Source organism: Toxotes jaculatrix, chromosome 9 (assembly GCF_017976425.1).
Source record: "Toxotes jaculatrix isolate fToxJac2 chromosome 9, fToxJac2.pri, whole genome shotgun sequence".
Classification (NCBI taxonomy): Eukaryota; Metazoa; Chordata; class Actinopteri; family Toxotidae; genus Toxotes; species Toxotes jaculatrix.
The window spans coordinates 2,654,795-2,682,319 of NC_054402.1; the positions used below are offsets into that span (position 1 = coordinate 2,654,795).

Genomic DNA, 27,525 nt, shown 5'->3' on the forward strand with positions numbered 1-27,525 from the left:
AGGTCACAGCAGTGATCACTGGTTGTTAACACCTGGTGCTGTACCTGTATAAACCCAGTATTTAAAGAAATACTCTCTGTGATTGTTCCTTTTTTGTTCCAGTGAACATGCATGTAGGAACCAGTCAGTGTTGTACTGAACAGGATCCGGACAGAAATGAAGATTCCCCCAAAACCAGTTTGGAAAAACAAATTTAGTGGGACATAAATGTGATTTGTAGGAGACAGAACTGGTTTCAGCAGTGGGTGAACTGGTCCATCACTGGTCCTTGTGTTAAGCTGCTCCTCAGCTCCCAGTTTAACGTTAAGTCAAGAAGCTGCAGAACAGCTCACACACAGAAGTGTGTGTGTGTGTGTGTGCGTGCATGCGTGCGTGCGTGTGTGTGTGTGTGTGTGTGTGTGTGTGTGTGTGAGCGTGTAGCAGCTGCTGCAGTCAGATTAGCAGCGTCTTTCATTCATTAGTGCTTTGTTAAGAAAAGGTTTTAGAAATTAGAGGTTAATGAGAGCTGATGATTGACAGCTGAGACACACACAGGCTGCTGAGAGGGTCATATGACAACATCTGAGGTCACATGACAGCACACAGTAAATATTACTTCAGTAAAAATATGAGTTTAATCAGGTAAATGTACTTAAAGTATTAAAAGTGAAAATATAATCAGTGATTCTAACAGATTTTATAATTAGAACATGTTTCTGATGCACTGATGTGTAAACAGCATTTTACTGCTGTAGCTGGTCAGCCAGTAGAAACACTGTGTTTTTAAATGTAGAAGTTATTGTTAAGTACGGTTTCAGCATAATGACTCGGAATCAGTGAGTGTCGCTGTGAGCTGCTGCTTGAGTCCAGTTTTTCAGCCTTCATCTGTTTCTGTTTGTTCAGGCTGTTCTGTTAAAGCTTCTGAATCAGCTGTGATCAGCTCCTGTTTGCAGTGAACCGCTGGATGTACAGACAACTCTCACTGGATCACTGCGACACTGAAGGAAACTTAAGAACAGCAGGATTCTGAATGAAATTCTGCAGCGGGTTTATTCTGGATGGACATCTGAGATAGAGATATCCTCAGGAAGTGAAGTCACACTGAATCTTATCAACGTGTTTCAGGTCCGGGTTCAGGTCTGACTGAGTCAGGACTCTGAGGATGAGGATGGTCTTAAAGCTCTTCACACACTCACAATGTCAGTTTTCTTACACTGACACTGAAGATGTTTATTAATCTGCACAAAGAAGCGAAAACTGTTTGATCCAGACTGAATAAAAAACACAACAGTATCGATTGTATCGTCACCCTGACGTGACCTTTGATCTCCAACCTCACTATCATTGGCCGCGGCGTGCAGTCTTTAGGTGAGTCCACAGGTGTCTTCAATCTTCAACAGGAAGCTGTGGTGATGTCACACACCTCTCTGTCTCGTTAAGAACCGAGCGTTTCTTTAATAAACAGGAAGCAGCAGCTGCAGCCGCACAAAGAGCCTCACCCGCCAATCAACCCGTCAGCCAATCAGACGTCAGCATTTAAACGGCTTCAATAAACTGTAATGAGCTTTAATTACAGCTGAAAGCTTCCCTGGAACACAACACACACTGCCTTTTAACTGTGTGTGTGTGTGTGTCTGTGTGTGTGTGTGTGTGATGATGATGATGATGTATACCGCAGCTGATTAGTCAGCTTTTTGTTTTCAGTGAATCGTCTTTTTAAGGTGAAACACGCCATCAGCAGCCATTCAAAGCTACACACACACACACACACACACACATACACAGCAGGATGACATCAGCAGCAATTAAAGAGGTCAGAGGTCAAACTGCCCTCAGTTCAGACCAATCATGGAGTGGCTGATAAAGCAGAGAAACAAAGCCCGTTGTCGTGGTAACATTATCAACAGTCTCCAGGTTTGGAGGTGTGTCAAACTGTCTCAGGTCTTTGTTGAGTCTGGTGCATGATGGGTAGAAACAGTGTGCCTTGGGTCCAGTCTGCAGGTAGATGATACAGAGCGTAGGACGTGTGACACGATGAGTCACTTAGAAACTAATAAAGTCCTTCAGAGGACGTGAGGTCTAGGTTTGGGGTTCAGATAGCTGGATCTGTTTCTGATCCGGTTTCTGGTCTGCAAAATACCCAGATTTATTAAGCTCTGACGCTAACAGATCTGTTGTTGAACCTTTAATCTCTTCTGCTCATTTTTTTTGTAGAAAACAGTCAAAGGTAACTGTTTCTCACAAAGCTGGCAGCTGCTGCTTTCAATTTTCCCCAGAAACTAAAAACCACCAGCAGCACAGGACACGAAACGATCGGCGCCACTTTGGAAATGAGAAGAGAGAGAAGCATTTTAAACAGAGTGAAAACAGAGAACAAAGTGCTGATTCACTCAAAAAAGTAACTACAACAGATTAAATAGTATTGTGTTAATTGTGTTAATGAGCAGGTTCAGTTTCGGGTCAAGTAGAATTAGAAAGACATTTCGTACCCAGAGGTTTTCGGTCGGAATCACATCGTTAAAGTGAAGCTTGAAGGGAACCAACCTAACGCTGATGGTGTCATTGATCTACAGCCTTTACACTGTTTCTTCATAACAGTGAGTAAAACTTAACGTTGTCACAATAATCAATATTTCACATCTTCTGCTGCTCAGATCATTTTCGTGTTGGAGCTACAGGTTGTCAACATTGATTAAGCTTCATTAATGTTGATGTGGATTCATTTATTAGCTCCCACTGAGACCAGTGGGATTTCTGTCTTCTGTTCACCACACTGCTTTTCTGCTGCTGCTTCATCCAGTTTGAAACTCTAGTCCTGGTCCTTCACCCTGGATGTTCTCCTGGATGTTCTAATGCATGTTCCCCTGCACATTCTCCTGAACGCACTTTAAATAATAATAAAAACAGTAGACGTAAGCTGATGTCAGAGCAGCTGCAGGTGTGAACAGACAACAGACAACAACTTGAAGACAGAGACAGACAGGTGATGATGATGATGATGGTGATTCAGCTTCCTGTCTCAGCTCGTCCTCCTGCAGGTGTTCATCATCGATCAAAATCGTCCTCGTCTCTGAGAACAAAAAGAGCCACAGAGACGCTGGAGGTTTTTTTTTATCTGAATTCAAGTTGAGTGAAAAGAAAATTCCTCTCCTCGTTTGGAGCCGCAGCTGCTGGTTTTCTTCCTCAGTCTGAAAGAGTCTGAAGTGACGCGCTCGTCTGATGTGAAGACAGGTTCACTCTTTTACTTTCATCCTTCTTTACTTTTACTTTACCTCGTCTTTCCCCTGCTCCTCCTCTTCTCTGCTGTCTCCTCATATCGTTTTCTTCAGAGGAATAAAGAGAAGAAGATGAGAAAAAACAGAATAATAGAGAAACTGTAGGAAGAGAAGAGCGAACAGAAGAAATGATGGGAATAAAGGAAGAACAGAAAGAATGAAATGTGCATGAAAAAGAATAGAATAGTGCAGGGAAGAAAAAAAGGCTCATAAAAAGGTTTTAAGATTTAAGATTAATTTCCCTCGGGGTATAAACATACTGGAACCTGATCCTGATCCTGGTTCTGGCCCTTGTTCAGGGTTCTGAAGTCTCTCTCTGCCCTCTGCTGGAGAAACTCTGCAGTGGGGGGGCAGTTGTAGGTTTCAGCAGTGAGGATCACTTCCGCGTTCAAAAAGCTGCAGTGCCTCGGCTGCCGCTGGGGGCTGGATCCAGAAGTGAGCAATTCTCCATTGACCCCCATGTTAAAATAGCCAACTTTACAGCCTAAAAAAACATATTGTTTTTGGTCTCTATTGATATTTTCCACCTCCGTGAGCACTGGGGGTTGGGGAGGGGGGGGGGGGGGGGGGGGGGGGGCTCACCGGCAGCTAGCTCTTTCGAGTTAGCTAGGCGGCTACATCCAGAGGCCTCCGGCTACCTCCAGCGGTAGACAGTTGACAGTGTCCGTGTTTGTTTGCCAATGTTCGGATAGGTTTTTGTGACAGTATGGCTTGTTGTAGTGTGGACTGTACTAACCGACCGTCGAAGGAGTCTGTGTTGCAGTTTTTTCGGTAAGTAAATTTCTCACTATTTTACCTGGATGTTTGCACAAATTAGCATGTATTAGCATATTTTGCCGTTGGCTTATGACTTAATTGCCGATTTATGGTCGCTGCTGATACAGATAGAGGACCGGAGCAGCTAATGTTAGGAACGCTGCTGCGGTGTGTTCCGTGCTCTCAGTCCGTTTATTGTGTGAATACTAGGCTACAATTTTATTTCGTCTCATTTTTCTGTTTAAAAAGTCCGACATTGCAATGGACAGAGCAGCTCCGTCAGTAAGCGGCTGCTGTTGTTTGTGTTCTGCTGTAACTGTAAGTGGATAGTGGATGGAGGTAGCGGTGAAAGCCGGTGAATATTAAATATTAATCCGAGCTAAGTGGGCGGGTTCTCCGCCGGCTGACCTATAGAGTAACCGCCTCTCCGCCAAATATGGAAAGTACGCTCCCACTAAAATCCAAGATGGCGCAGCTCCAATGCCCATGGTTTGGTCACAAAACCGACTCCCCGAAAACAATGGGTGACGTCACGGGTGCTACGTCCATGTCCTATACAGCCTGTGGTCTGAAGCCATCTCCAGCTGTCCAAACACACACTGACACCTGTCAATATATATATGTATATATATAGATAGATAGACATACATATAACAACTAAAACTCAATTAAATATTTGAATAAAATGTGTACAGTGTCTTAAAAACATTATTCAAAACATTTGAAGACTTTTGAAAAAATGGAAAATTAGTAAAATGACCAAAAATGTCAATGACAGAAAATCTGCAAACAGAACACACACACACACACAGAGTGTTCTGTTTGAAGAGTGTGTTCTTCATCAGCTCTGAGAGCAGATCCACGGTCACGTGCTGTCCTGGCAGCAGTGATATGCACTGTGTGCCTGTGGTCAGCAGGTGGCGCTGTTACACAACATTTCACTGAGCATCAGAACAGTTGAAGTGTTCAGAATAAAGGAATAAAAACAATCTGTGCGCATGAAAACATTTGGTGACAGGTTTGATGTATTTTGATGACTGATGGATCTGGTCCTTTCCCACAGTGAGGGATAAGACTAAAGGGGGACAGAGCTTTTCTGTGAGACCAGCTCAGCCCTGGACCCAACATCTGGATCCTCTTTAAAATCCCTGGAGTCTGTGTTTTCTGTCTGTTGCTTTTTCATGTCTGATCTGGGATCTGCTGTTCGCCACGAATAAGCTGACATCAGGTTTTTAATGCAGAACTTTTATTCCTCTCTGTAGAATCGTCGTTCACTGTGCTGTGTCAGGTTCAACCAGTTCAACCAGTTCTCAGTTTCCTGTACGTTAACATTAATCTGTTCTGTGCTGTGAGCAGGTTCTTCATACTGTGACAGTAAAGAACAGAAAAACTGGATCCAGGTGAACTGCTCCACCTGGTAACAGGAAACAATCCCATAATGCTACAGAGTTTGTTTTCAGGCTGTGGCTTCAGGCTTGTCCAGTAAAAACCATGAATCTCCAAATGTTAAACTGAAGGATTAATTCTTTATTATCATTATTATTATCATTATAACACACTGTCACAGAGCTGAATGTTACTGCATGATAAGTACTTTTACTTTCAGTACTTAGTACATTTATACTTGTATGTATTTCTACAGTGTGATATTACTTTTACTGAAGTAAAGGATCTGAACTCTTCCTTCATTTGGTGGTGGGGTCAGTTTTATTAACTGTTTTATTAACTGCGGTCTTATTTTAATTCTTTGCTCAGTTTTTTTTCCTGCTTTCTGTTCAGTCACTTCTGTTTCTTTTTATCTGTATGCAGCTTTAATTCTGCTATCTTGGGGAAGATTAAATCTACAAATTTAAAGACTGATGAAATTATTTTCTAAAGCATTTTTGTACTTAAACCGAAATGTTTTAAATTTAGTGATGATTTGAGAAACTGCCGGTTTGAGCTGATGATCTCTGTTAATGAAAAGTAGTTTGTAGTGATTTTCTGAAGTTTTCTTTTGTTTATTTTTCACTGAAGAGTTTTGGAGATTTTTCTGTTTTCGTATTTTTGGCCCTTTGTTCGCAGAACGGATTTTGTTTCCGACCAAACCTGGGTGTCCTCAGTGTTCGCCAAAACCCTGCAGACAGACAGATAGATCGATAGATCGATACATAGATCGATAGATCTGCTGAGAAGCTGGGGGTGACGTATGACCGTGTAGTTGACGTCAGCCCCTCTGTGTCTCGGGGTGTGTTTGTTTGTGAGAGGAAGAGGCTGGTTGGATGTTGGGCGGGGTCTGAGGAGACAGAGGGAGAGAAGGAGAGAAAACAGAAAAACCTCCCGATCTGCTGCTGCTACTGCTGCTGCACAGACAAAAGGAAGAAGAAGGAGGAGGAGGACAGAGAGAGACAGACAGGCACTGAGACAGGCAGGCAGAGCGAGGGACAGAAGGACGGACAGCCGGGGAGGATGGGCCGGCGGAGCGGCCGTCGGTAGCGCTCTGTTTTCGGGGACGGAGCTCCAGGATGAGCGTAGCGCTGCAGGACCTCCGGAACACCGTGAGTACACACACACACACACACACGTATATATAAAACACACACATGCATGCCCGCAACATGCACGCGCTGGGACGCCTGACAGTCGCAGCCCTGACCTGACCTGCATCTCGGCTGATGCTGATCACCTGTCAATCCCTGTGATTGATTGACGAAACTATAACTATAGACATCTCAGAGTCTGTGTGTGTGTGTGCGTGCGTGTGTGAGCGTGTGTGTGTGTTTGGTTGTAAGAAGGTTTGTTCATAGGTTTTCAGGCCTGAAATCAGCTTTCATCTCCTGACGTCACTGATCAAACAGGCTGATCAATCACTGTACTGATGGATAACAAACACAGACACACTCAATATTGAGATACAAGTGTTACGGGTTTGTTTAGAAAAAAAATCACATTTTTCTGCAGGTTTCCACCCAAATTGTTGGTTTGAGGTTTGTTTCACTTCATTACTGTCGTTAGCAGCAGCGCTGCATCGTCACTGGTTTAGTTTCCAGACTCTGGTTCCTCACTGTCCCGCCTCCTCCACCTTAAAAATGACAGACTGTCCCTTTAATCCAACATTAACTAGAAAACTCAGCAAACAAACACAAAACCTTTGTGTTTCTCTGAAACTTCGCCTTACAGGTCACAGTGTTTCACGATTGTTTCCGACGACATTTCTGTGAAACAGCTCCAAAGTTTGGTTCTGATCACAGAGGAATGTGAGCAGCTGTTTACTGATGCACTTTTATTTGATGAACTGTGTTTAAAAGCTGAGCGAACATCCAGCCACCTCAGGGCTTGGTCCTAAAAACATGTCAGATCTTTCATTCAGTGATCACGACTGAATCTTTATCTGCTTCTCAGCGCTGACTGTAGAGTTCCTTCCAGGAAACGTCCAACAGAGTCATGAGGAAGTTACAGACGTGTAAAACAGAGTCTTACCTGTTTGTCTAACCTGTGTGTTTGGTCACGTTGGAGCTGAACTTTAAGAAAACGTTCAGAGAGCGGTCTGGCTCGGTGAGTCCAGGGAACCGACAGAATCTGAACCCGACAGGCCGATCCACATTTCTACATGCTGCCTGAGCAGACGAGCTCAGGGGACAGAAGGTGTTTTTAAAGACTTGGTCGAGGTTTGGTTTGACTTGAACTGAACTGGTGAAAGGAAGGGAAACATTTGAAAACTTTACTCTGATCGATCATTTGTCCGTGGACGGAGTTCTGCTGCAGGTTTCCCTGTTTTGCATGTCTTCACTAAACCGCTTCACTTCTGCGTTTCCTGTTCCATCCTCCTTTTCCCTTTTCCCTTCGTTAATCAAACGTCATCAAATGTAATAAAATGTTTGAATTAGAATAAAATATCTGCTCAAAGATTTAAAATGGCATCACAACAACAGGCGCAGCAGATGTATAAATAAAGTTATTAAAAACAACATTAACTGACCGTGACAGGAACAGTTTTGATAGCTCAGGTGGAGAGTTTGAGGTACTGAGGGTTTGACTGCTTCAGACATCAGAGGGAAATATTAAAGATTTCTCACCAACTCCACAATAAGTATGGATACATCCTGAATCCTGTTTTACAGAAACATCATCCTTCAGGACCTTCACACTCTGAAAGGAGCTGTTTTTTCAAAACGTTAAATTTACCTGCAATAGACAAATTAAGAATTGCCCAGCTCTCAACATTGCAAGAAAGTTTTTGTAATAAAGGGTCAAAATGACTTTGACCAAATCTTTCAGCTGGTTAGGAAATCGGATGCTCAGATACGTGATGCCTTGCTGAAAGCAGTGGAGGGGCAGTAAGCTGTTACTGTGAGTGGACTGTGACAGATCTGCTAGGGTCGGTCACCAGTAATAAAATGTCATCAGCGTAAAGCATCAGTTTAGGTACCATCCCACCTGACGCTCGGAAAATCAGTCGCCCCACGTGTGGCCGCCGCGAGAGGCTCTATGGCTAAACAAAAAAGCAAAGGAGAAAGGGGCGAGCCCTGCCTTGTTCCTCTTCCCAACATAATTCAAGTAATCAGTGATAAGCCCGTTCGTCTGCACCGCTGCTTCTGGGTGCTTATATAATACGTGAATCCATTTTATAAAGGTAAAACCAAATCCAAACTCACTGAATAAATTTTGATGAAATAACCCCCTGTCAACCATTTCAAACACCTTTTCGGCATCAACAGAAATCGCAGCAACTGGGGACTGGACCACAACCACAGACCACATGACATCAACAAGGCGTCGAATATTATCTGAGGAGCTACGACCGCAAATCAACCGCACTTGGTCAGCATGGATCAATGATGCGATTACACTATCCAATCGGTTTGCTAGAATTTTTGAGATTATTTTAACATCTACCTGCATTAACGAAATAGGACGGCAATTCTTGCATTCGTCCGAATCTTTACCTTTCTTAGGAACTAGAGTAATAAGAGCCTATCTCTAATAAAACTTAGCAGCAATGCACAGAGATGCAGAATCATCAGACTGGAGACGTATTTGAAACTTTCAGGGAAACTTAAAGGGAAAATCAGGAGCTAAATATCTGCTGTTGTAAGAGGTTCTGCAGACTCTGGACCTCATAACTGCTTTTTTATTCTCTATCGTGAAGGATTTGCTGTTTTCGTCTTTGGAAACCAGACGGATAAATGATATTGTCTCCACCTGATAAACCGTCCAGGTTAGATTTGTCTTCAGATGTCAAAGAGATCCACGTCACTGTGGTGGAAAACACGCGGCTGATTAAATCCATGTTCAGAGCTGCAGTTTCTGTGTTTAGATAAAGATGTGGTGTGAGAATCTGGTCTTCAGCCTGCGGCGGTTTGTTGATTTCTGGACTGACGCCCATGATGTCTTTAACTGTAGATTAGTCAGCTGATTATACTGGTTGTAACCAGAGAATGGTTGATAAATGACTGATGAAGTGATGAATCTATGATCACATTAGCTGCAGATCATTATTATTGATTATTTCAGTTCTCGCTGTTTTCTTCAACTCTTGTTGTCAGATGTTCTTTGTGTGAGCATTCCCAGAGTCAGTGAGCGGTAAGCTGGCAGTGTGTGTGTGTGTGTGTGTGTGTGTGTGTGTGTGTGTGTGTGTGTGTGTGTGTGTGTGTGTGTGTGTAGGGGTGGGCAGGGTTTACCGTTTCCTGTCTGCAGCTCTGTGACTTCCTGTCTTAAGACGCCCAGTTTCCATCTGAGCAACAAAACAAACCAAGACACCCTGGATGAGCACAGCTGCTGCTGCTCTGTGTTCGATGTTACCTTCATCATCTTCGTCATCATCATCATCGTTCCCTCTGTCTTAATCTCTGTCATCTTCATCAGATTGGTTGTTATTTTTCTGTTAATCTACATATCAGGCAGCTATTTTGATAACAGATTGATAAATTTTTCAACCTCAGGCTTCAGCCTCCTTTTTCCATCACAGTCACTGAATCTCTTTGACTTTCGGACAAAACAAAGCAACTTTGACTTTGTCACAGTTCACTTGATGATTAATTGATTAATAGATAATGAAAATAATCGGTAGCTGCAGCCCTTAGCTACTCATTCACCATCTCACTGGTTTCAGAGCAGCAGACTCAGACTGGTCTTTGGTGGTTTCAGGAATGGCCTTTAGATGGATGGGGCTCTGAGGGGGGAGTGTCAGGAGGCTGTGTGGGGGAAGGGTCTTGTCTTTGTCCTGCATTGTGTTGAGGAGGTGTTAATGTTCAGGGGTCAGAGGTCACAGAGGAACTGTTGTGACAGGAGGCGGTGATGTAAAGGTTGCTGTGGCGATGGCCTGCAGGTGCTCAGGTCAGGAGGCAGCTGATGGAGGAGACGTTCTTGTTCACCTCAGGATGAACCGTAAGAACTTTGGTATCATCAGGTCTGACACTTTGGTTTGTGACTGAACATGTGCAGAACCCTAAACCTGGAAAAGCAGAACTCTTTCTAATGATAGTGGCTTCAAAATCTGATCCAGGAACAGGCCTAAAGCTTCAGAGTGGCCACAAACTCCTTGGAAACTCTGAAGCCGGGTTCATCATGTTTGGATGTTTTCTTCAGTATCAGCAGTCGTCCACCGACTGTTGTCTGTTTCCATGGTTACAGCACAACATGAAAGAAGACTCTCAGTACCTGGGGGTGGTGGGGTTTGTAGAAATTAGCACTAGAGCAAAAGTACAGTACAGTATGACCTATCTTATAATTTTGGCCATGTGGCGTAAATGAAAGGAAGCAGATGAAAGGTCAAGAGGTCACCAGAGTCATCAGAATCCATCATATCAGCAGTCATCCACCGCCTGTTGTCCGTTTCCATGGTTACAGCACAAATAGCAGCTGCTGTGTCAAACGCCTGGGTTAAAGTTCCGAACTCAGGCACTGAGCAGGTTCATCCTGAGGATCCGTTTCCCTCGTTTTCTCCATGACGTTTACTGATTGACTCGTCGTTCCTGCTGAATATAGCGAAATGTCATTTTACCGTCCAATGGTTCTGCTCCACCACTGCGATCTCACCGGTCCGGATTTACTGGTGCTGCCTCGTGTCCGTACTGTTGAGGAGAAGCGTGGGTCGAAGTCAAAAATGTTCAGCAGCTGCTGCAGTTTGAGATGAGATGACATGAGGTTTGTCTGCACGTGCTCAGTAACGCAGACATAGACTGACCCGTGAAGACGCCATACAGTCGGTTAGTCTGACCTTTTCTGGTTAATGCCAGTGTCGGGTTATTTACAGTGACATCTTTGCTCCAAACTCTTCCTCTGACTACGCTTCTTATTGACTTGAAGTTCTCTGTGGAGTTTGTGACCTCTGGTTGTGTGTTTTTTCTTGAGTGCTTCTTTGTTTGTTGATCTCAAGCAGCTGCAGCAGGTGGCTGTAAAATTGCAAGCTGTGCAGCAATGTGCCAACAAAGGCAGTGAAGAAGAAGAAGGAGGAGGATGAGGAGAAGAAGAAGGCTGTTAGCTGGTAAACAATGCTGGATTCAATATTTCAGGGAAGATCTGCAAATGTTTTATGAGGAACACTCAGCACGCACTGAGTTTTGGGGAAAAACACTGAAAGTAAACAAACTTTTCTTTGCATGAAAACTCTACAGACGCCTTTAACATTATTATGTTTGTGCTGCATCTGACAGTGTTGTTTTTTCAGGGTGTCCACATACTTTTCCAGGTGCCCTTGTGTGTGTTTTTTTTTTTTTTCTCGAGCATTTACATAGAGTTACTGCTGTTTGTGTGGAATGGTGCTGGGCTAACGGTTTCCCTCCGCTTCCAGTCTTTGTGCTAAGCTAATCACTGAAGCCACTGAAATCCACCTTATCGTGTTGTTCTGGAGAAACACAGAAGATTTAGTGAATGTTTGACTGTTTCTTCAGCAGTGTTTGTGTCTGTGGTCAGTGTTTATTGTACGGAGGCTACGAGGGGACAAAAGAGCAGATCTCACAGCCAGAACAGAGAGACAGACAGAGAGACAGACAGACAGATGTTATATAAGCTGCAGTGAACTCCATTAGAGCTGAATGGAGATGATTCACACACATTATCTAATTACACACACACACACACACACACACACACACAGTGACATCACCCTCTACAGAGAGATATAACACACACTCCTGTCTCCTAGCAACCCCACTCGCCCACTCCCCCCTCTCTCCCCCTCTGCGTGCGTCATCAATTAAAGAGAACAGAGCCGGGTGAGAGACACTGACAGAGACTGAGAAAGAGAGAGAGACAGGCAGACAGACAGACAGACAGGTTTCGGTGAGGGTGTTAAGGAAGGAAACAGTTGGAAACCTTTAGTTTCCTGCAGGACATCAGACAGTGAGACTCTGCAGAGGCCCAGAGGACAGACAGGAAGACGTTTCCACCCTCCTGACCAGGACTGACACTGAGACAGATCAGCTGCTACTGCTGTTTCAGACCAGGACCTGGTTTCCAAAAAGCTTCTTAAGGCTCAAATGATGGTAAAATCCATCTTCACGACCTTCTTAAAATGAAGCTGTTTGGTGAACCAACAGTGTGAGGTTCAGAGCGTCTCAGGAACCAAAAACGATGTGTTTCAACAGAGGTTTTATTGTACATTCATTTTTAAGTCTTTACTGACTCTCAGTCTTATTTGTATTTTGAATCGGATTTGTGGGTGTTTTGACTGGGATTTGTCCGAGACTCAGAGGCCTTTTGACTAATTTGTGGTTGCTTTGGCCTGGTGTTGTCCTCATAGGTGTTTTGACTTGACGCAGCCTTGTGGGGGCTCTGCCTCAGTCTAGTGCTCAGTCTTGTGTGTTGGATTTTTGGACTTGTCTCAGACTTTAGTTCGGTTGTCGTAAGTACTGAAACGGGAAAGGGTACTCACCAACTGCTGACACAACGTTGGAGGAACGCTGTTGTCTTAAAAACATCAGTGGATGTTGGAGCAGAACTGAGGGGCCCAAACCAAAGTCCTGTTTTTATTTTGTTTTTGTGAAAACAACATGAAAGAAGACGTCTCCCTGTTCCTGGGGTGGTGGGGTTTGTAGAAATTAGCACTAGAGCAAAAGCACCGTGCAGTATGACCTATCTTATAATTTTGGCCATATGGCGTAAATAAAAGGAAACAGATAAAAGGTCAAGAGGTCACCAGAGTCATCAGAATCCATCATGTTGGGATCAGGCACATCCATGGGATCTGGTCTGTGGGAGACCAGCCGACATCACCATCTTTCCGGGCTCTTTCAGAGCTGTGATGTTTCCATGCTAGCAGCTGCCGCAGCATTAGTGGCTGCACGGCTCTGCGCCGCAGTGGTTTCCGTGGAAACCAAACACAGCATACGAGGTCGTGTTGTGGGGAAACTCTGCAGCGGTTTACGTTTGTAACGCTTGTTTCTGTCCTGTTTGTGCGACTGATCCAGGATCAGTGTGCGTCTCCCTCTCTGCAGGGTGGAGTGCTGCACTGTTTATATTTCTGCCTCACAATGACTGAGGAGGGGGGAGGAAGGGGGAGGAGGTGTGGGGGTGCACAGTGTAAACACAGGAAGTGGAGATTTATTTGATCACAGTTGAATATCTCCTCATGCTGAGCCTCACTTTACAGGTACAGTCTCATCTGTGACTGCTGCAGTTTAAGCTGTGAGATGGTCTGTCTGCTTTTCTATGTCATTTCATCAGATTCGTTTAGATTAAATCCAAAATAAACTTTATTGCCATTGCACACAGTATATGTACAATGAGATACAGTTTTTATTGAGGTGATAAAGAGCAGATTTTGCAGATGTGGACACAAAAACGTTTTAGTAGCCCTGTGACTCAAACCTCACCACTGAGAGGGATCAAAACCTGCCGAGTCCTGAGCTGATATCAGACGTCCGGAGGTGAGCGGAGCTTTAATATCCCAGGTGGACAGTCTGGATTACAGTCAGCAGTCAATGGATAATAAATACAGAAAAGTGCAACAATCAATAGATAGAAGCCACAGTGAATTAAGTGCACATTTTAACGCTGTCACATCATCTTTACATCTCATTAAAAGCATCTACAAAGAGCAACAACAACAGGAGGTTAGAACCACGGAACAGACAACGCTACGTCAGGCGTATGTTCACTTCAAACCACCCAATAAACTCAAAAGTGGCCCTAGAATAAAGGTCGGAGAGTCATCTGGAGGCCGTGAGTGTCTTCTTCACAGTCCATTTGAGTCTGGACCAAAACAGTGACCAACACTGTTATACCACCTCTTTATATTTCTCAAAGGAAGCTCTCAGTCCATCCAGTCCTCCATCATATAAACTGAGTTATCCCAGTGAGGGTCAGTGGGGGCTGGAGACACTGAGAGACAGGTTAGACGTGGACAAGCAGCCGGACTGACTTCACCTGGTTTTATGAAGGTTGATGATCAGACTCTGCTTTCTGTTTCCACGCTGCAGATTAGATTTATAGACTGTTTCCTCCTTCATCAGGGTTAGTGTGGACATTACTGACAGTCGTCCGTCTGTCTGTCTATCTGTCTCACTCTCTTTGCAGATGTCCAGCTATAAGCGAGCTACATTGGAGGAAGAGGAAGTGTCGGACGCTCCAGCTGAGGCAGCCTCGTCTCCTGACAGAGTGGAGGTCAGTGAATACAACAAACACACAAACACACTGTCTGCCTGTCTGCCTGTCTGTCTGTCTGTCTGCCTGTCTGTCTGCCTCTGTCTCTGTCTGTCTGTCTGTCTGCCTACCTGTCTCTGTCTTTTTTTGTGATGTTTGGCTGTATGAATAAAGTTGGCTTGACGACCAACAGGCCACGATTTACCTGTACACCTTCAGTTACCGGCACCAGGAATTGATGGTCCTCTTCTCATTTTAGCATCCATGCTTCAGAGACCAGAGCACACTGGGGAGATTATATTTCCCATGGGGCTTTGGATTAGAGACTGTCCTTGCATTCAGACTCTCTGTCTCTGTCTGTGTGTCTCAGGTGGGTTTTAGGAAGGGGGGTGTGGACATCCTGGGCAGGAGGACTCAGCTGGAGGTTCTGCTGTCAGTCCTGCTGCTGGCAGCCCTGCTGGCTCTGCTGGCATGTCTGCTGGTCCTGGGACTGGGATTCAGTTCAGGTAGATATATCACACATGCACCTGCCTCCTCCTTTCCTTCCCTACCTCCTTTTTTCCTTCTCCTTTTCCTGCCGTCCTTTCCTTCCTGTTTAACCTTCTCCACCTCCCCCCTTCCTTCTCTGCCTCCTCCTTTCCTCCCTCCTCCCCTCAGTCCCAGCCTTTACTTTCTTTTCCTTTTTGTTCTTCTTATTTCCTGTCTTTCCTTTCCTACCTTCCTATTTCCTTCCCTGCCTCCTCTCTCCTCTCCTTTTTTCTCATCCTTTCCTACCTCTGCATATCCTTCATCATTATTTCTTCCATCCCTCCCCTTAGTTTCCTCTCCTTTCCCTACCGACCCTTCACTACCTCCTCCTTTCCTTCTCAGCCCATCCCTTCCTTCCCTTCGTCCCCATTCCTTTCATTTTATTTCCTTTCCTTTCCTACCTCCACCCATCCGTCTGTCTCCTCCTTTCCTTTCCTGCCTCCTAATCCTTGTCCACCTCCTTTATCTTCTTTTCCTTCTGTCCTTAAATTATGAAACACTCTCTAACACATAAAAGCTGCCTCCTGCAGCTTCAGTTTTCTCTCCTCTCTGATTCAGCCTCAGTTATTTATTTATCAATTTTTCTCTCCCATGATGCTGTGCAGACAGTGGGCGTGGCTTGTGTCTGTCAGAGGCGTGCGTCACAGTGGCCAGTCAGATGGTGGAGGCGATGGACCGCAACGCCGACCCCTGCCATGACTTCTACCAGTTCGCTTGTGGAGGCTGGATGAGGAAGAACCCTCTGCCTGACGGGCGGTCGCGCTGGTCCACCTTCAACAGCATCTGGGAGCAGAACCAGGCGCTGCTCAAACACCTGCTGGGTAAGACAGACGGGTGGAGACAGATGGTTGGAGAGACACAGGCTGTCCAGTCTCTCTTTTCCAGTTTCAGCTGGTTTTACTCAGTAAAACATCTTGAAATATTGTCCTCTGACAGTAGTACAAACTGTCTGTCCAATAAATCCTTCAAGAACACACATTCATGAATGTTCCTGTACAAAATCACAACGGATATTCGTCAAAATAGGAATAGGATGTGTTTTTCACACAGTGTAAAAAAGGGAAAAAACACTGGTGTAAAATTTAAAATGTAGATAATGATGATGGATGAAGAGTGAAGACGAGAAGGACTGAATCCACCTCAGAGAGAGAGAGAGAGAGAGAGAGAGCGCAGTGGATGATCATGTAAGGACCACTCTCCCACTTTCTGCATTTCGCACCACTTTGCCATTTTCTCTGTTTGTGGCCGGTTTTGTTGTTAATTATTATCATACCTTACACACACACACACACACACACACACACACACACAAACACACACACGCACACACGCACACACTGTGTTAATTTCCCGATTCCAGTCTTAGATTTAAAACATGTCGAGAATAATCACAAAGAGAATGACGGGCAGCGATTGGATCAGATCTCAAATAATTAGAAACCTTCTTTTCCCCACACTGCAGGATTTTATCTGACCCAGACCAGGACTGACCCGGTCCAGCTTGGTCCGATCTGACAACATCAGCTGAATATCCACCCTGTACTCTGCGGTAGAGAGAAGTCACATTAAACCTGTTTGTGTGTTTGTTTGTGGGTTTTTAGAGAACGGGACTTTTAACGGCAGCAGCGAGGCAGAGAGGAAAACTCAGTCCTACTACTTGTCCTGTCTCAACACACAGAGGATCGAAGAGCTGGGAGCTCAGCCTCTCATAGACCTCATCGCCAAGGTAACCACTCATACGTCTTGTCGCCATGGTGTCTGCATCTCTCAAGTACAACAGTCCTGCATGGTTTTGTTCCCCCCAACAAAGACTCTGTTGGTTTTATTTGTGTTTGTGTCAGATTTTAGGCCCAGTCTGCCAAACCACAACAGGAACCGTGTATGCAACTAATGTGGCAAACACACACCATAAAAGCTGCTGTTTCTAGATCATCTTGATGGCTGAAAATCTTCGATGTTCTTTTCAGTATTTTTTCTGGGAATCTTTTCCATTTTTTTCTTTATCTTGAGAAACAAAACTTCTGATCCATGATATTTTGTTTTCCTGATGTACGGAGCTCCTCAGATTAAAATATTATCCTGTGTGGGTCTTCTGATGTAATATGGAGGGTATCAGCAGCAAATGTGTTAAAGTTTATGAGTCCTTGTCTTTAAGGAGATGTAGCTGAACTATAGTCTGTTAAATATATTTACAAGAAAGGGAATCTCAACTGGTGGACTTATAATCTTTACTGTTAACACTGTAAGAATGACTATCATTATGTTTGTTCAGTAACGAATGTGTGAACTCTCTCTGTAGATCGGGGGCTGGAACATGACGGGCCCCTGGGAGAAGGAGAACTTCATGGAGGTCCTGAAGGTGGTTTCTGGTCCATACAGAGCTCAGCCTTTCTTCAGTGTCGGAGTCAGTGCCGATCCCAAAAACTCCAACAGTAACGTCATCCAAGTAAGCCGAGCTCAGAACTAGACTCTGGACCAGAACCAGACCACAGAGGGTTAACAAAGTGCAAAGTACAACCAATGTACAGGGAGAAACGTTTTACGTTTATTCAAACTAAAGCGTCACATTCTTTATCAGCTTTGGACCTTTAGTCTGTCGACAGGAATCTAAACAGAGTTTATCTGTTACTAATGTCACAAGTATGCACTTTAATTTTTTTTAGCTGTAACATCTCTGCATGATCACCACCACAGGCTGCAGTGAAGGCTTTGACAGCTATATGGTTATCTGTGGTCATCTCTGGATCACCTGTTCTCCTCTCCAGGTGGACCAATCAGGGCTCTTCTTGCCATCCAGGGACTATTACCTCAACAAGACAGCCAATGAGAAGGTGGGAATTCTTCAAGTCAGGTTTATTGACGTTTATTCGGATCATGTGTAAAACAGTATCAGTATCATTGTGTAAAACTGGTTTTACTGATGTGTCTCCACTCCTGCTCTGCTGGTCCCAGGTGCTGGTGGCGTACCTGGACTACATGGTGGAGCTGGGGATGCTGCTGGGGGGCGAGAGGAGCTCCACTCAGCTTCAGATGCAGCAGATTCTGGAGTTTGAGACAGCGCTCGCCAACATCACCGTCCCACAGGACCAACGCCGCGATGAGGAGAAGATCTACCACAAGGTCACCATCGCTGAGCTGCAGGTGAGGCCAACAGCACCTGAGAGGATCAACTGAAAGACTGGAGGTGTATAAGGAACTGAAAGTGTCTTGAAGTGGGTTAAAAAGGCAAAGATCTTTCGTAGGTTGGCTTGGCGTCTTTTGTACTGGACAACACTTTTTCTCTCTCAGTTTGATGGGGCTGTGTTTTTTCATGCAGGGCCATAGTTTAGTCTGAACATGACCTGAGACCCAGTGCACATTATCTGATGATTTGACAGAAACTGTTGCAGCTTTGTAGAGTGAAATGACCCTTTTCTCAGTTTTAATAATATCAGTTCCGCTGGGAGAAACAATCAGATGAGCAGTGAGAGAGATGTACACCTTCAGCAGAAGTAGTGGTCTGATGCTGTGTTGTAGTGTAGCAGTCTCTGTCTCTGCTGCAGCTCTCTGTCCTTCAGGGCTGCAGATGCTTCTGGGGTCACCATGGCAACTGTTGCCATGAGCTGTTGCTATGTGCCTGCATCTCGGAGAGAGGGGGAGAGAGAGATAGAGAGAGGTTAGATAACAGGTTATTATATAAACATGGCTGATGTGACCATGAAGCACCTCAGAGCAGGTGAAACCTTTTTTTTCTGGCCTGAAATCTTGTATTTAAAAAGTGAGAGATTTTATTTTACAGGGTTTTTTTTTTCAGTGGAGTGACAGTAAAGTGACAGTAGAGACATCAGTCAGCTGATGGTGGGGGCAGCTTCTCTGGTTTAAGAACTGATTCATGGGTGAAGTCATTTGTCCGCGGCAACTCACAGCGCCCCCTACCTGCAGTCAGTGCCTAACTATGACTGTAGGTTAATGACAGTCTTAAGGTTTACACCTGTAGTGTTTGTTTATTTATTTTTTCTTGTTTGTTGTTGTCGTTGTTGTTTTTAAGGTCATTTTATGCCTTTATTAAGTCAACAATACGGCTAAAACATTTTTTAATTCTTTTTTTTTCTGGATTTTTTTCCCATTTATATTAATACATATATTTACATATGCACATACTTCACCACTGAGCCGTTTCGACTGCCCGCTGCAGGTCTTTCCTGTCTGCTGTGGTGCACCTGGACATCAGTACGTCAGGATGCTCTCTGAGCTAATCAGCAGGTTTTGCAGGTGGTGCCTGGACCTGCTCTGTGCAGGCTCTTTCATTATCATTGGACTGCATGTTTTTTAAGGTGTTGGAGCGATGGGTGGGAGTGCAGTCGTGAGTGAAGAGGGAGAAGGGGAGTGGGCTGAGGATGAAACCTTGGGGGGGCGCTGGTATCGAGGATGATGATGGAGGAGTTGTGATTGCCCAGCCTGACATGCTGGGGTCTGTTGGCTGAAAAGTCCCTGATCTAGAGACAGAGAGGGATTCGTAGATCAAGTGTCTGCAGTTTGTTGACCAGTTTGTTTGGGCTGGTGGAGTTAAATGCCGAGCATGCCGAACACCAGTTAGTACTTTTACTTAAGTAATATTTTGAATACAGGACTTTTACTGTTGAGTATTTCTGTACCATGATATGAGTACCTTCTGATAAGCAAAAGATCGGAGTACTTCTTCACCCACTGATGTGTTGAGGGATGGAAGCTGTCACATCTCATTCACTATCACTGCAACAGATCATCAGTAAAGCCAATGACGTTTGATTTATTTTGGTTATAAATACAGAGACTGGCTACATCTGCATCCTGCTGACTGGAACACATTCTGAAGTTTCTCTGCTTCCAGTGCCCTCTGCTGGAAAAACACTAGACTTACTCTGGAGTTTCTTTTTATAGACACTCTTTGGTAAAAATGCTCTATGACTGCAAAAAATAGGAAGGAAATAAATTGAACACAGTAGATTTTATCGTTGTTTAGTCTTCAGTCTTTCAGATTTGTGTTTGATACAGCTTTATTGAGAACTGGACGAGCATCACCTGGTTCACATGTTGACTGTTAACACAAGAAACATTTTGACTCTTTGACTGTTTGAAGCTGAAGCAGACAGCAGGGATTAGTTTTTCATCTCAGCATCTTTCCCCCGGGTGGTGCAGTCTGTTCCCACACTGAGGATTACTGCCGGGAGACAGACAGAGACTGAGGGACAGACTGATTCATATGGTCCAGAGTGAGATACCTCCTTCACTGCTGCTTTGATTTACACGTCAAGTTGAACTCTCCTGGTTGATTCATGAGAGCAAAAGTTCAGCAACTGTGTCAGAAAATTAGGTTCTTTAGAGTTGAATGACCCTGTACGAGCCCTGCAGCCCCCGGTCTCCTTGTCAGCTGGTCTTCAGTCTTGTTTCTATGTCTTTAATGTCTGCTGTTGTTTCATGTTTCAGCTGCTGGCTCCGGCGGTGGACTGGTTGGACTACCTGTCATCCTCTCTCTCTCCTCTTGAGCTGAACGACACTGAACCTGTCGTCCTGTACGCCAGAGAGTACCTGCAGCAGGTGTCTGACCTCATCAACAAGACAGATCGCAGGTCAGAAACAAACACTTGTCTGTAGGTTTATGTGTACAACCCAGGACCATATACAGAGAGTCAGCAGGCTTTATACAAGCCTACATCAGCACCACGTCCCAACCAGCTCCAAAGTCTCTGTAGTGTCATTAGAAAATCACACGAGCAACACAAAATATAATCCCTGCATTTATTTACACAATGAACAGTTAAGGCAAGTTGTAGCTGCATCAGAGAATTTTGAACTCTGCTGCCCCCTGGCTGCTGATGGGACAACTGTTAGCCACAGTAGCAGCACTGCTGTTTGGATGGTTAGAGTCGATTCACAACTTTGGTCCAGACTGAAACATCTCGACAACCACTGGATGGATTGTGATGAACTATGGTTCAGACATTCATGTTCCCCTCAGGATGAACTGTCGTTAGCCTGAGCTGGACCCTGTGGTTGCTGGGAATTAGCTTGCTAAACGTTGTCTTTCTGTCTGTCTGTTCAGTCTGTTGAATAACTACATGATGTGGACGTTGGTTCAGAAGAGTGTGGCCAGTTTGGATCAACGCTTCGAGAATGCTCAGGACAAACTGCTCGAGAGTCTCTACGGAACCAAGAAGGTACTAAGATACTACTGTTAATCCTGCTGCTACTGCTGATACTGCTGTTAATACTGTTGTTGCTACTACCAATGCAGTTATTTCTCTTACTACAGCAGGTATTGATACCTCTAATGATACGGTTACTGCAGTCGGTAATCCTCCTCCCTGTCAGAGGTTCTCAGAGTCCTGGTCCTGTTGATGGAACTGTGAAGTGGTGCAGGTTCTAAACTGGTTTTAATTGGCTTCAATGTGACTTTAACTCTCTGGCTTTGAAACTGGTTCTTTTGTTCTTAGGTGGTTCAAACTTGCTCTTACTAGTTATGGACTCCAGGACTCCTCACCTGTGCTGGTGCTTATGGAGATACTGGTTCTAGCTATCTGCAACTCTGCAGACAAATGTATGTAATGGCTTCTAACTGGTTCTAGTTCTGAATGTGGACCCCAGGAAGCTGTTCTTGTCCTGGTGCTAATGGGGAACTGGTCTGTCTGAAATTGGTTCTAACTGTTTCTAATACATCTAACCTGCTTCACCCGTCTCTACCTCTTTCTAACTGGTTTTAACTGGTTCAGATTGTCTGATTCTAATTGGTTTGTTGTAGTCCTGCACCCCGCGCTGGCAGACCTGCATTGGGAACACTGACGACACACTGGGCTTCGCTCTTGGAGCGCTCTTTGTTAAGGCGACATTCGACAAACACAGCAAAGAGATCGTGAGTCACCGCACTGTTTACGCCCGCAGAAATCATAATCGCAATTTGGCTACTACAGCAGGGAAAGGTGGTCCTGGATCTGATACAGGTCTGCTCTGATTAATTTTAGTTCACCCGTCTGTCTTTGTCCATCTGTCTCTCAGGCCGAGGAGATGATCAACGAGATCCGGTCAGCGTTTAAAGAAGCTCTGGACCGACTCAGCTGGATGGACGACGAGACCAGACAAGCTGCAAAAGACAAGGTGCACACATAGGTGGACAGGTAGACAGGGAGAGTTAAAAATCATGATTGATACAACTGTCTCTGTCTGTCATTCATTAGGCAGATGCAATCTACGATATGATCGGATTCCCAGAGTTTATCCTGGACCCCAAAGAGCTGGATGACGTTTATGACGGGGTGAGTGACAGCTGTCAATATTCACTCATTCACCTGCAGACAGGTAGGACAAAGAGACAAGTCAATGAGGAGAGAGTATTTCTATTGGCTGGTGTTTATATTTGGGTTCAGATCAGCAGGTGGTGCTTTGCTGCCCCCTGCTGTTAAATACCATCATACACACGTCTTAGAACAGCTCTCTCTTGTGTTTCAGTATGAAGTGTCAGACGACAGCTTCTTCCAGAACATGTTGAACTTCTACAACTTCTCAGCCCGAGTGATGGCGGACCAGCTGAGGAAGACTCCCAACAAAGACCAGTAATTCTGACTCAGACCAGTAACACCAGTACCACACACCAAAGTCCAGTAACAACCGTCAACATGTTGATCTGTCGACACTTCTAGTCAGGGGCCATATTCACAAAAAGTTTTGAGGCATGTCAGAGGTTTGAAAAAATAGAACATGGACCAGTAGGAGCACAAATTAACTCCTCCTCTCCTTCTCTCCTTGTTTCCTCCCCTCTCCTCCTTGCCTTGTTACCTCTCCTCCTCCAGGTGGAGTATGACTCCTCCAACAGTTAATGCCTACTACATGCCCACTAAGAACGGCATCGTCTTCCCCGCTGGGATCCTACAAGCTCCTTTCTACGCCCACGACCACCCCAAGTCTGTTTACCTCAGTATCTACCTGTGTGTCTACCTGTCTGTTCATCTGTCTGTCAGCTGTTTATTATTCCTTTAAAGTGGTCCCTTTTTAATATAAGTGATCAGTTATGACGTCTTGATATCAGACGATCTTTGACAGGGTGCATTTGACACCTTAATAACAGACTAGATTGTAATGAAAGTACCTGAGCTCCTTCCTGCTCTCCAGAGGATAAACCCTTTGGATTCTAATGACTCCATGATTGTTCCTCTAGCTCTGCCCTCAGGACAAATTTTACATGTTAACATTTCTTTTCAGACTGTATGAATAAATGCTAGCAGGACTTTGGACAGTCTCTGGTTTCAGGAGTCTTCAGGTCTTTGGAAAAACATCTTAAACTAATACATACCGTATGTTTGTGCCTGTTTTCAGGGCGTTGAACTTTGGTGGGATCGGAGTGGTGATGGGTCACGAGCTCACTCATGCTTTCGATGATCAGGGTGAGTCTGGGTTACTGGTGCTGTGTACTTCCTGTCACAGATTCAGTCCCTGCTGGACATCACGATGTACTCACCGCACAATGACTGTGGGTGTCCATGTGGGGACTCGTGAAGAAACACAGTCCATCCATCCTGGCCATGATTGCTACATCCTCTGATCCCACTATGTTTATAGACAAAAATAAACTCCTGAGATCTTCATTTTAACATTAACTGTACCAAACGTCTTTGTTTTAAGATGGTATTTTAATTAGAAAAAGGTTAAATTTTCAGAATAAAGTATGTTTGTTTGTGGATTTAGCAACAGTTACTCTCTTATTTCAGCTGACTGTGGTTTCTAGGATGTTCAGAGTGATTGCTAAGGTAATTTTCTGCCAGTGGACAAAGCTTTGTTAAACCTAAATTAGACCCCAAACACAACAACCCCCAAAATGTGACGCTAGTGGCATTTTAACATTTATGAGAGGAAATTATGGCGACAACAATTTTACTTTAGAGAATAACAAACAAAAGTCATCCCTCCCTCTGTCCATCAGGTCGTGAGTACGATAAAGAAGGTAACTTGAGGCCATGGTGGCAGAACTCATCTGTGGAGGCGTTTCGTCAGAGAACCGAGTGCATGGTGGATCAGTACAGTCGCTACACCATCAATGGAGAACACATCAATGGAAAACAGACTCTCGGAGAAAACATAGCTGACAACGGAGGACTGAAGGCCGCGTACCATGTTAGTACCAACACGTCACACAATAATGAACTAAACTGTTCTGAACTGTGTCAGTCTGATTTAACAGAACGTCGTGCCATGTTTCGTAGAAACACACAATGCTGATGTTTTTCTTCAGGCCTATCGGTCGTGGGTCCAGAGAAATGGAGATGAAAAGAGACTTCCTGCTGTCAACCTGACCAATGACCAGCTCTTCTTTGTGGGATTTGCCCAGGTAAACAGTAACAGTTACTGTGTCAGCAAAGTTTGGTGTCCCACAAGGATCTGTACTGGGGCCTCCTACTGTATTAATGACCCTTGTTTTCAAAAATAAAGCGAATTTATTTCTCAGTGAACTTCATCCAATGTGTAGTAAAGAGGAAAAACCTAAATCAGATGAGTATTTGCTGTGACCCCCCCTTTGCTTTTAAACCAGCACCAGGACTGGATTAAGGTACTTTAATTGTTTGTGACATTTTACGTATTTGATAGCTGAGATAGATGATGGGAAGTGAGGGAAGGACAGTTCATGTTCATGGCTGTTCACCTGTCATGTATTTTGAATATATGCCTGTTATGACATGAAGAGAAGACACCTACACTGCCTGACTCTTTATCACATTATCACAAATAACACATTTCTAATAACGTGAATCCCACAGTTCCTCTGTTGTGTATTTTTTAGGTGTGGTGTTCAGTTCGAACACCAGAGAGCGCTCATGAAGGCCTGGTGACCGACCCTCACAGCCCGCCCAGATACAGAGTCATCGGCACGCTCGCCAACTCTCCGGACTTCAGCCGCCACTTCAACTGTCCTGCAGGAACGCCCATGAACACCGGCAAGCGCTGTGAGGTCTGGTAGACAGACTGAAGAGGACTACATTGGGGGTGGGATCGGGGCAGGACTAATTGGGATAGTCTTGGTTGGTCTATTAGTTAGGAAACTTGTCTGTTATTTTGCAAAAATATTTAGTTCATTAACAGGTGAGGTTCTTAATTGACAGACTTGTTGGTGTCTTAATTAGAGGAGCAGGTGATCAGGTTATAATTATCAGCAGGGGTGTTCCAGGTGTAATCTTCAGTTTCATACAGTAAATATAAATCCGACGGTCAGACTGACTTCCTGTCTGGAAACAAAAAAAGGACTCAGTGAACTTCACACACAGACATGAAGGACTGATAATGATGATGATGATGATGATGATGAAGCCACATGGGGCGATGTTGCTGATTTTCTGCTTTATCACCGTTATTGATTATTATTATTAATGGGCTTTGGCTCGTGTGTGTGTGTATGTGTGTGTTGTCTGTTGTATGAAAGACCTCTGTAACTCTGTCTCTCTCTGATGACATCACTGTGATGACCTCATACGAAGTTGAACTCTTACATCATCATTCATGGCCGTGTGTATTATCAGATTATCAGAGGAGGCTGTCGTCTGACGGGCGGACGGGCTTTTCTGATTCTGCTGACCTTCAAGTGACAAAATTTACATTATTCAGTATTTTTTTTACATGACAGTTAATCCGGGACTGAGTAGATCTGCCCCAGGGGAGGGTTATCCCCAGCCCTGATCCAGGACTATCTGACCACATACGACAGTCCCGGATCAGCATCTACCAGAATTTGGAAATTTCAGTCACTTCAGTCATAATGTTTATTCTTTGAGGGGGAAATCTCCTAAATGACTTTTAGGGTGGGGAAAAAAAAACGTCAGGGGACTTCAAAGTAACAAAAAACATGATTTAGACCAAGACAGGTCTGCTCCAGTAAAGTCTACAGAGAGCCAGGGTGAGAACTGAACTTAAGTAAGTAAATAGGAAAATCTCATTTAAAATCCCATTCACGTTTGTAACTATGACAGTAACTGAAAATCCAGCCTGGGAACAGAGCATTTCTCGACACTATGCCATGTGCCTTGCTTTCGTGATTTTTTTTTTTAATATTTAGGTTTTTAGGGGCCTTTAATGAAAACTATTTCCCACAAACCCTATATGTAAACGTCATGGCTCGACAGTAGAGGGCCCACAACTAGTCAAGTGTTGCAACAGGGAGCTGCAGTTTTTTTTTCTGTGCTCACAAAGCGATCAGTATTTAACTTTGTTAAAATCCCAAAGGTTTCATCCTCTTACAGCAGCTGATGTACTGGGGCTAAATTTGTCTGAGAATATGGATATTAACCATCAGGAAGATGCTTCATTTTTTTCCATGAAGACCGATGAGCAAAACAGTGAATGAGAGATTGCGTTGAGCTACAGAAGCTACCCCAGATTTTACATCAGGACTTTGGCTCTCTGTCCAAACATTAAGTACCTCTCAGGTCTGTCAAAGTTTGTGCTGACTTCAGAGGAAGAGACCTCTCTCAGTCCAAATAAATCATGTTTTTGTGTTACGTACAGAGGCTGAAGGAAAACTAATCATTGTCTGACCACATAACCACTATCACAACTTTATAAAAAAAACAATCCACTAAAATCCTCTTAATCAATCCAATCAATCAGTTGGTGTTTATTGTTTTTGGATTAAGGGGTTTTAAAGGGCTGAAAAGCCCTTAAATTGAACTAAAACTATATTATAGATAATGCTGAATTTATACCTGTTTGAATTAATGTGCAGTTTTGGGGTTGATGTATGGCCAAATTAATGATGTGAGATTATTGAGGGGGTGTTAATGGATTACTGGACAGTTTAAAAGTTGTCCTTTTTTCCCTGAAGCTTTACCTTAACTGAAAATTAGACGTTTTAGATTTTTCAGTTTCGACGAGCTTCTATGTTAATTGTCAGTTTTGCCCTTGAAAAATCAAAAAATCAAAATGCCTTAATATGTTACAATCTATTATTTTTTCCCATAAATTCCCATGAAAAACACCTGAGAACATTGTCCATGGGCCAAAATATTTAGTTACTCAGTGTAAGTGATGCACAAATGAAACACACTGTTATTTAGTCGGTAGTCTTATATACTTCAAACCACTATACATGTTAACTCACTGTAACCACTAACCACCATGCTAGTGTTGTCATGGTAACCAACTATTACTGGTAGTGACATTAGTGCCCGCAACAGCAAGGAACAAGAAAGGCCTTAAAAATTTGATTTTATTGTGAAAACGAATTTGGAAAGTTGCCTTAAAAATTTAAGATTAACGCCTTAAAAAAAAGTCAGCTGCTGTGTTGGGCGCTGAGGTCTGATGTGGCCTGATGGCAAAGTCCCATGCAGAGGTCCTGGTTTATGTCAAATCAAGTCAGGGTTATTTTCACAGCGTAACCTCAGCGATTTGTCTCCCTCTGCCAACAGACGGAGATCTAACTCCATAATATCAG

At 44.1% G+C, this 27,525-nt stretch overlaps 1 protein-coding gene across 2 annotated transcripts; it reads left to right on the forward strand.

Annotated features, from left to right (window-relative positions):
- Positions 1-6,316: 6,316 nt before the first annotated feature.
- On the forward strand, positions 6,317-27,410 carry ece2b (endothelin converting enzyme 2b). 2 transcript variants are annotated; one of them, XM_041046208.1, is made up of 20 exons: positions 6,317-6,547; positions 14,508-14,594; positions 14,944-15,079; positions 15,707-15,922; positions 16,703-16,827; positions 17,401-17,547; positions 17,867-17,932; positions 18,054-18,242; positions 20,547-20,689; positions 21,163-21,277; positions 21,373-21,375; positions 21,859-21,969; positions 22,113-22,211; positions 22,292-22,369; positions 22,563-22,666; positions 22,904-23,014; positions 23,427-23,494; positions 24,031-24,221; positions 24,340-24,435; positions 24,886-27,410. In XM_041046208.1, exons 1-20 carry the CDS (start codon positions 6,515-6,517, stop codon positions 25,060-25,062), a joined length of 2,295 nt encoding a protein of 764 aa, XP_040902142.1. In that variant the 5' UTR covers positions 6,317-6,514; the 3' UTR covers positions 25,063-27,410. The 2 variants fall into 2 exon arrangements, with proteins under 2 accessions (XP_040902142.1, XP_040902143.1); XM_041046209.1 differs by lacking the exon at positions 21,373-21,375.
- Positions 27,411-27,525: the final 115 nt, after the last annotated feature.

Bases quoted from the DNA above. Each gene is read 5' to 3' on its own strand.
- ece2b (XM_041046208.1), top strand. From the start codon at position 6,515: ATGAGCGTAGCGCTGCAGGACCTCCGGAACACC. The intron at 17,548-17,866 runs GTAAGCCGAGCT...TCTCCTCTCCAG, and splicing joins CCAACAGTAACGTCATCCAA to GTGGACCAATCAGGGCTCTT. The intron at 17,933-18,053 runs GTGGGAATTCTT...TGCTGGTCCCAG, and splicing joins ACAAGACAGCCAATGAGAAG to GTGCTGGTGGCGTACCTGGA.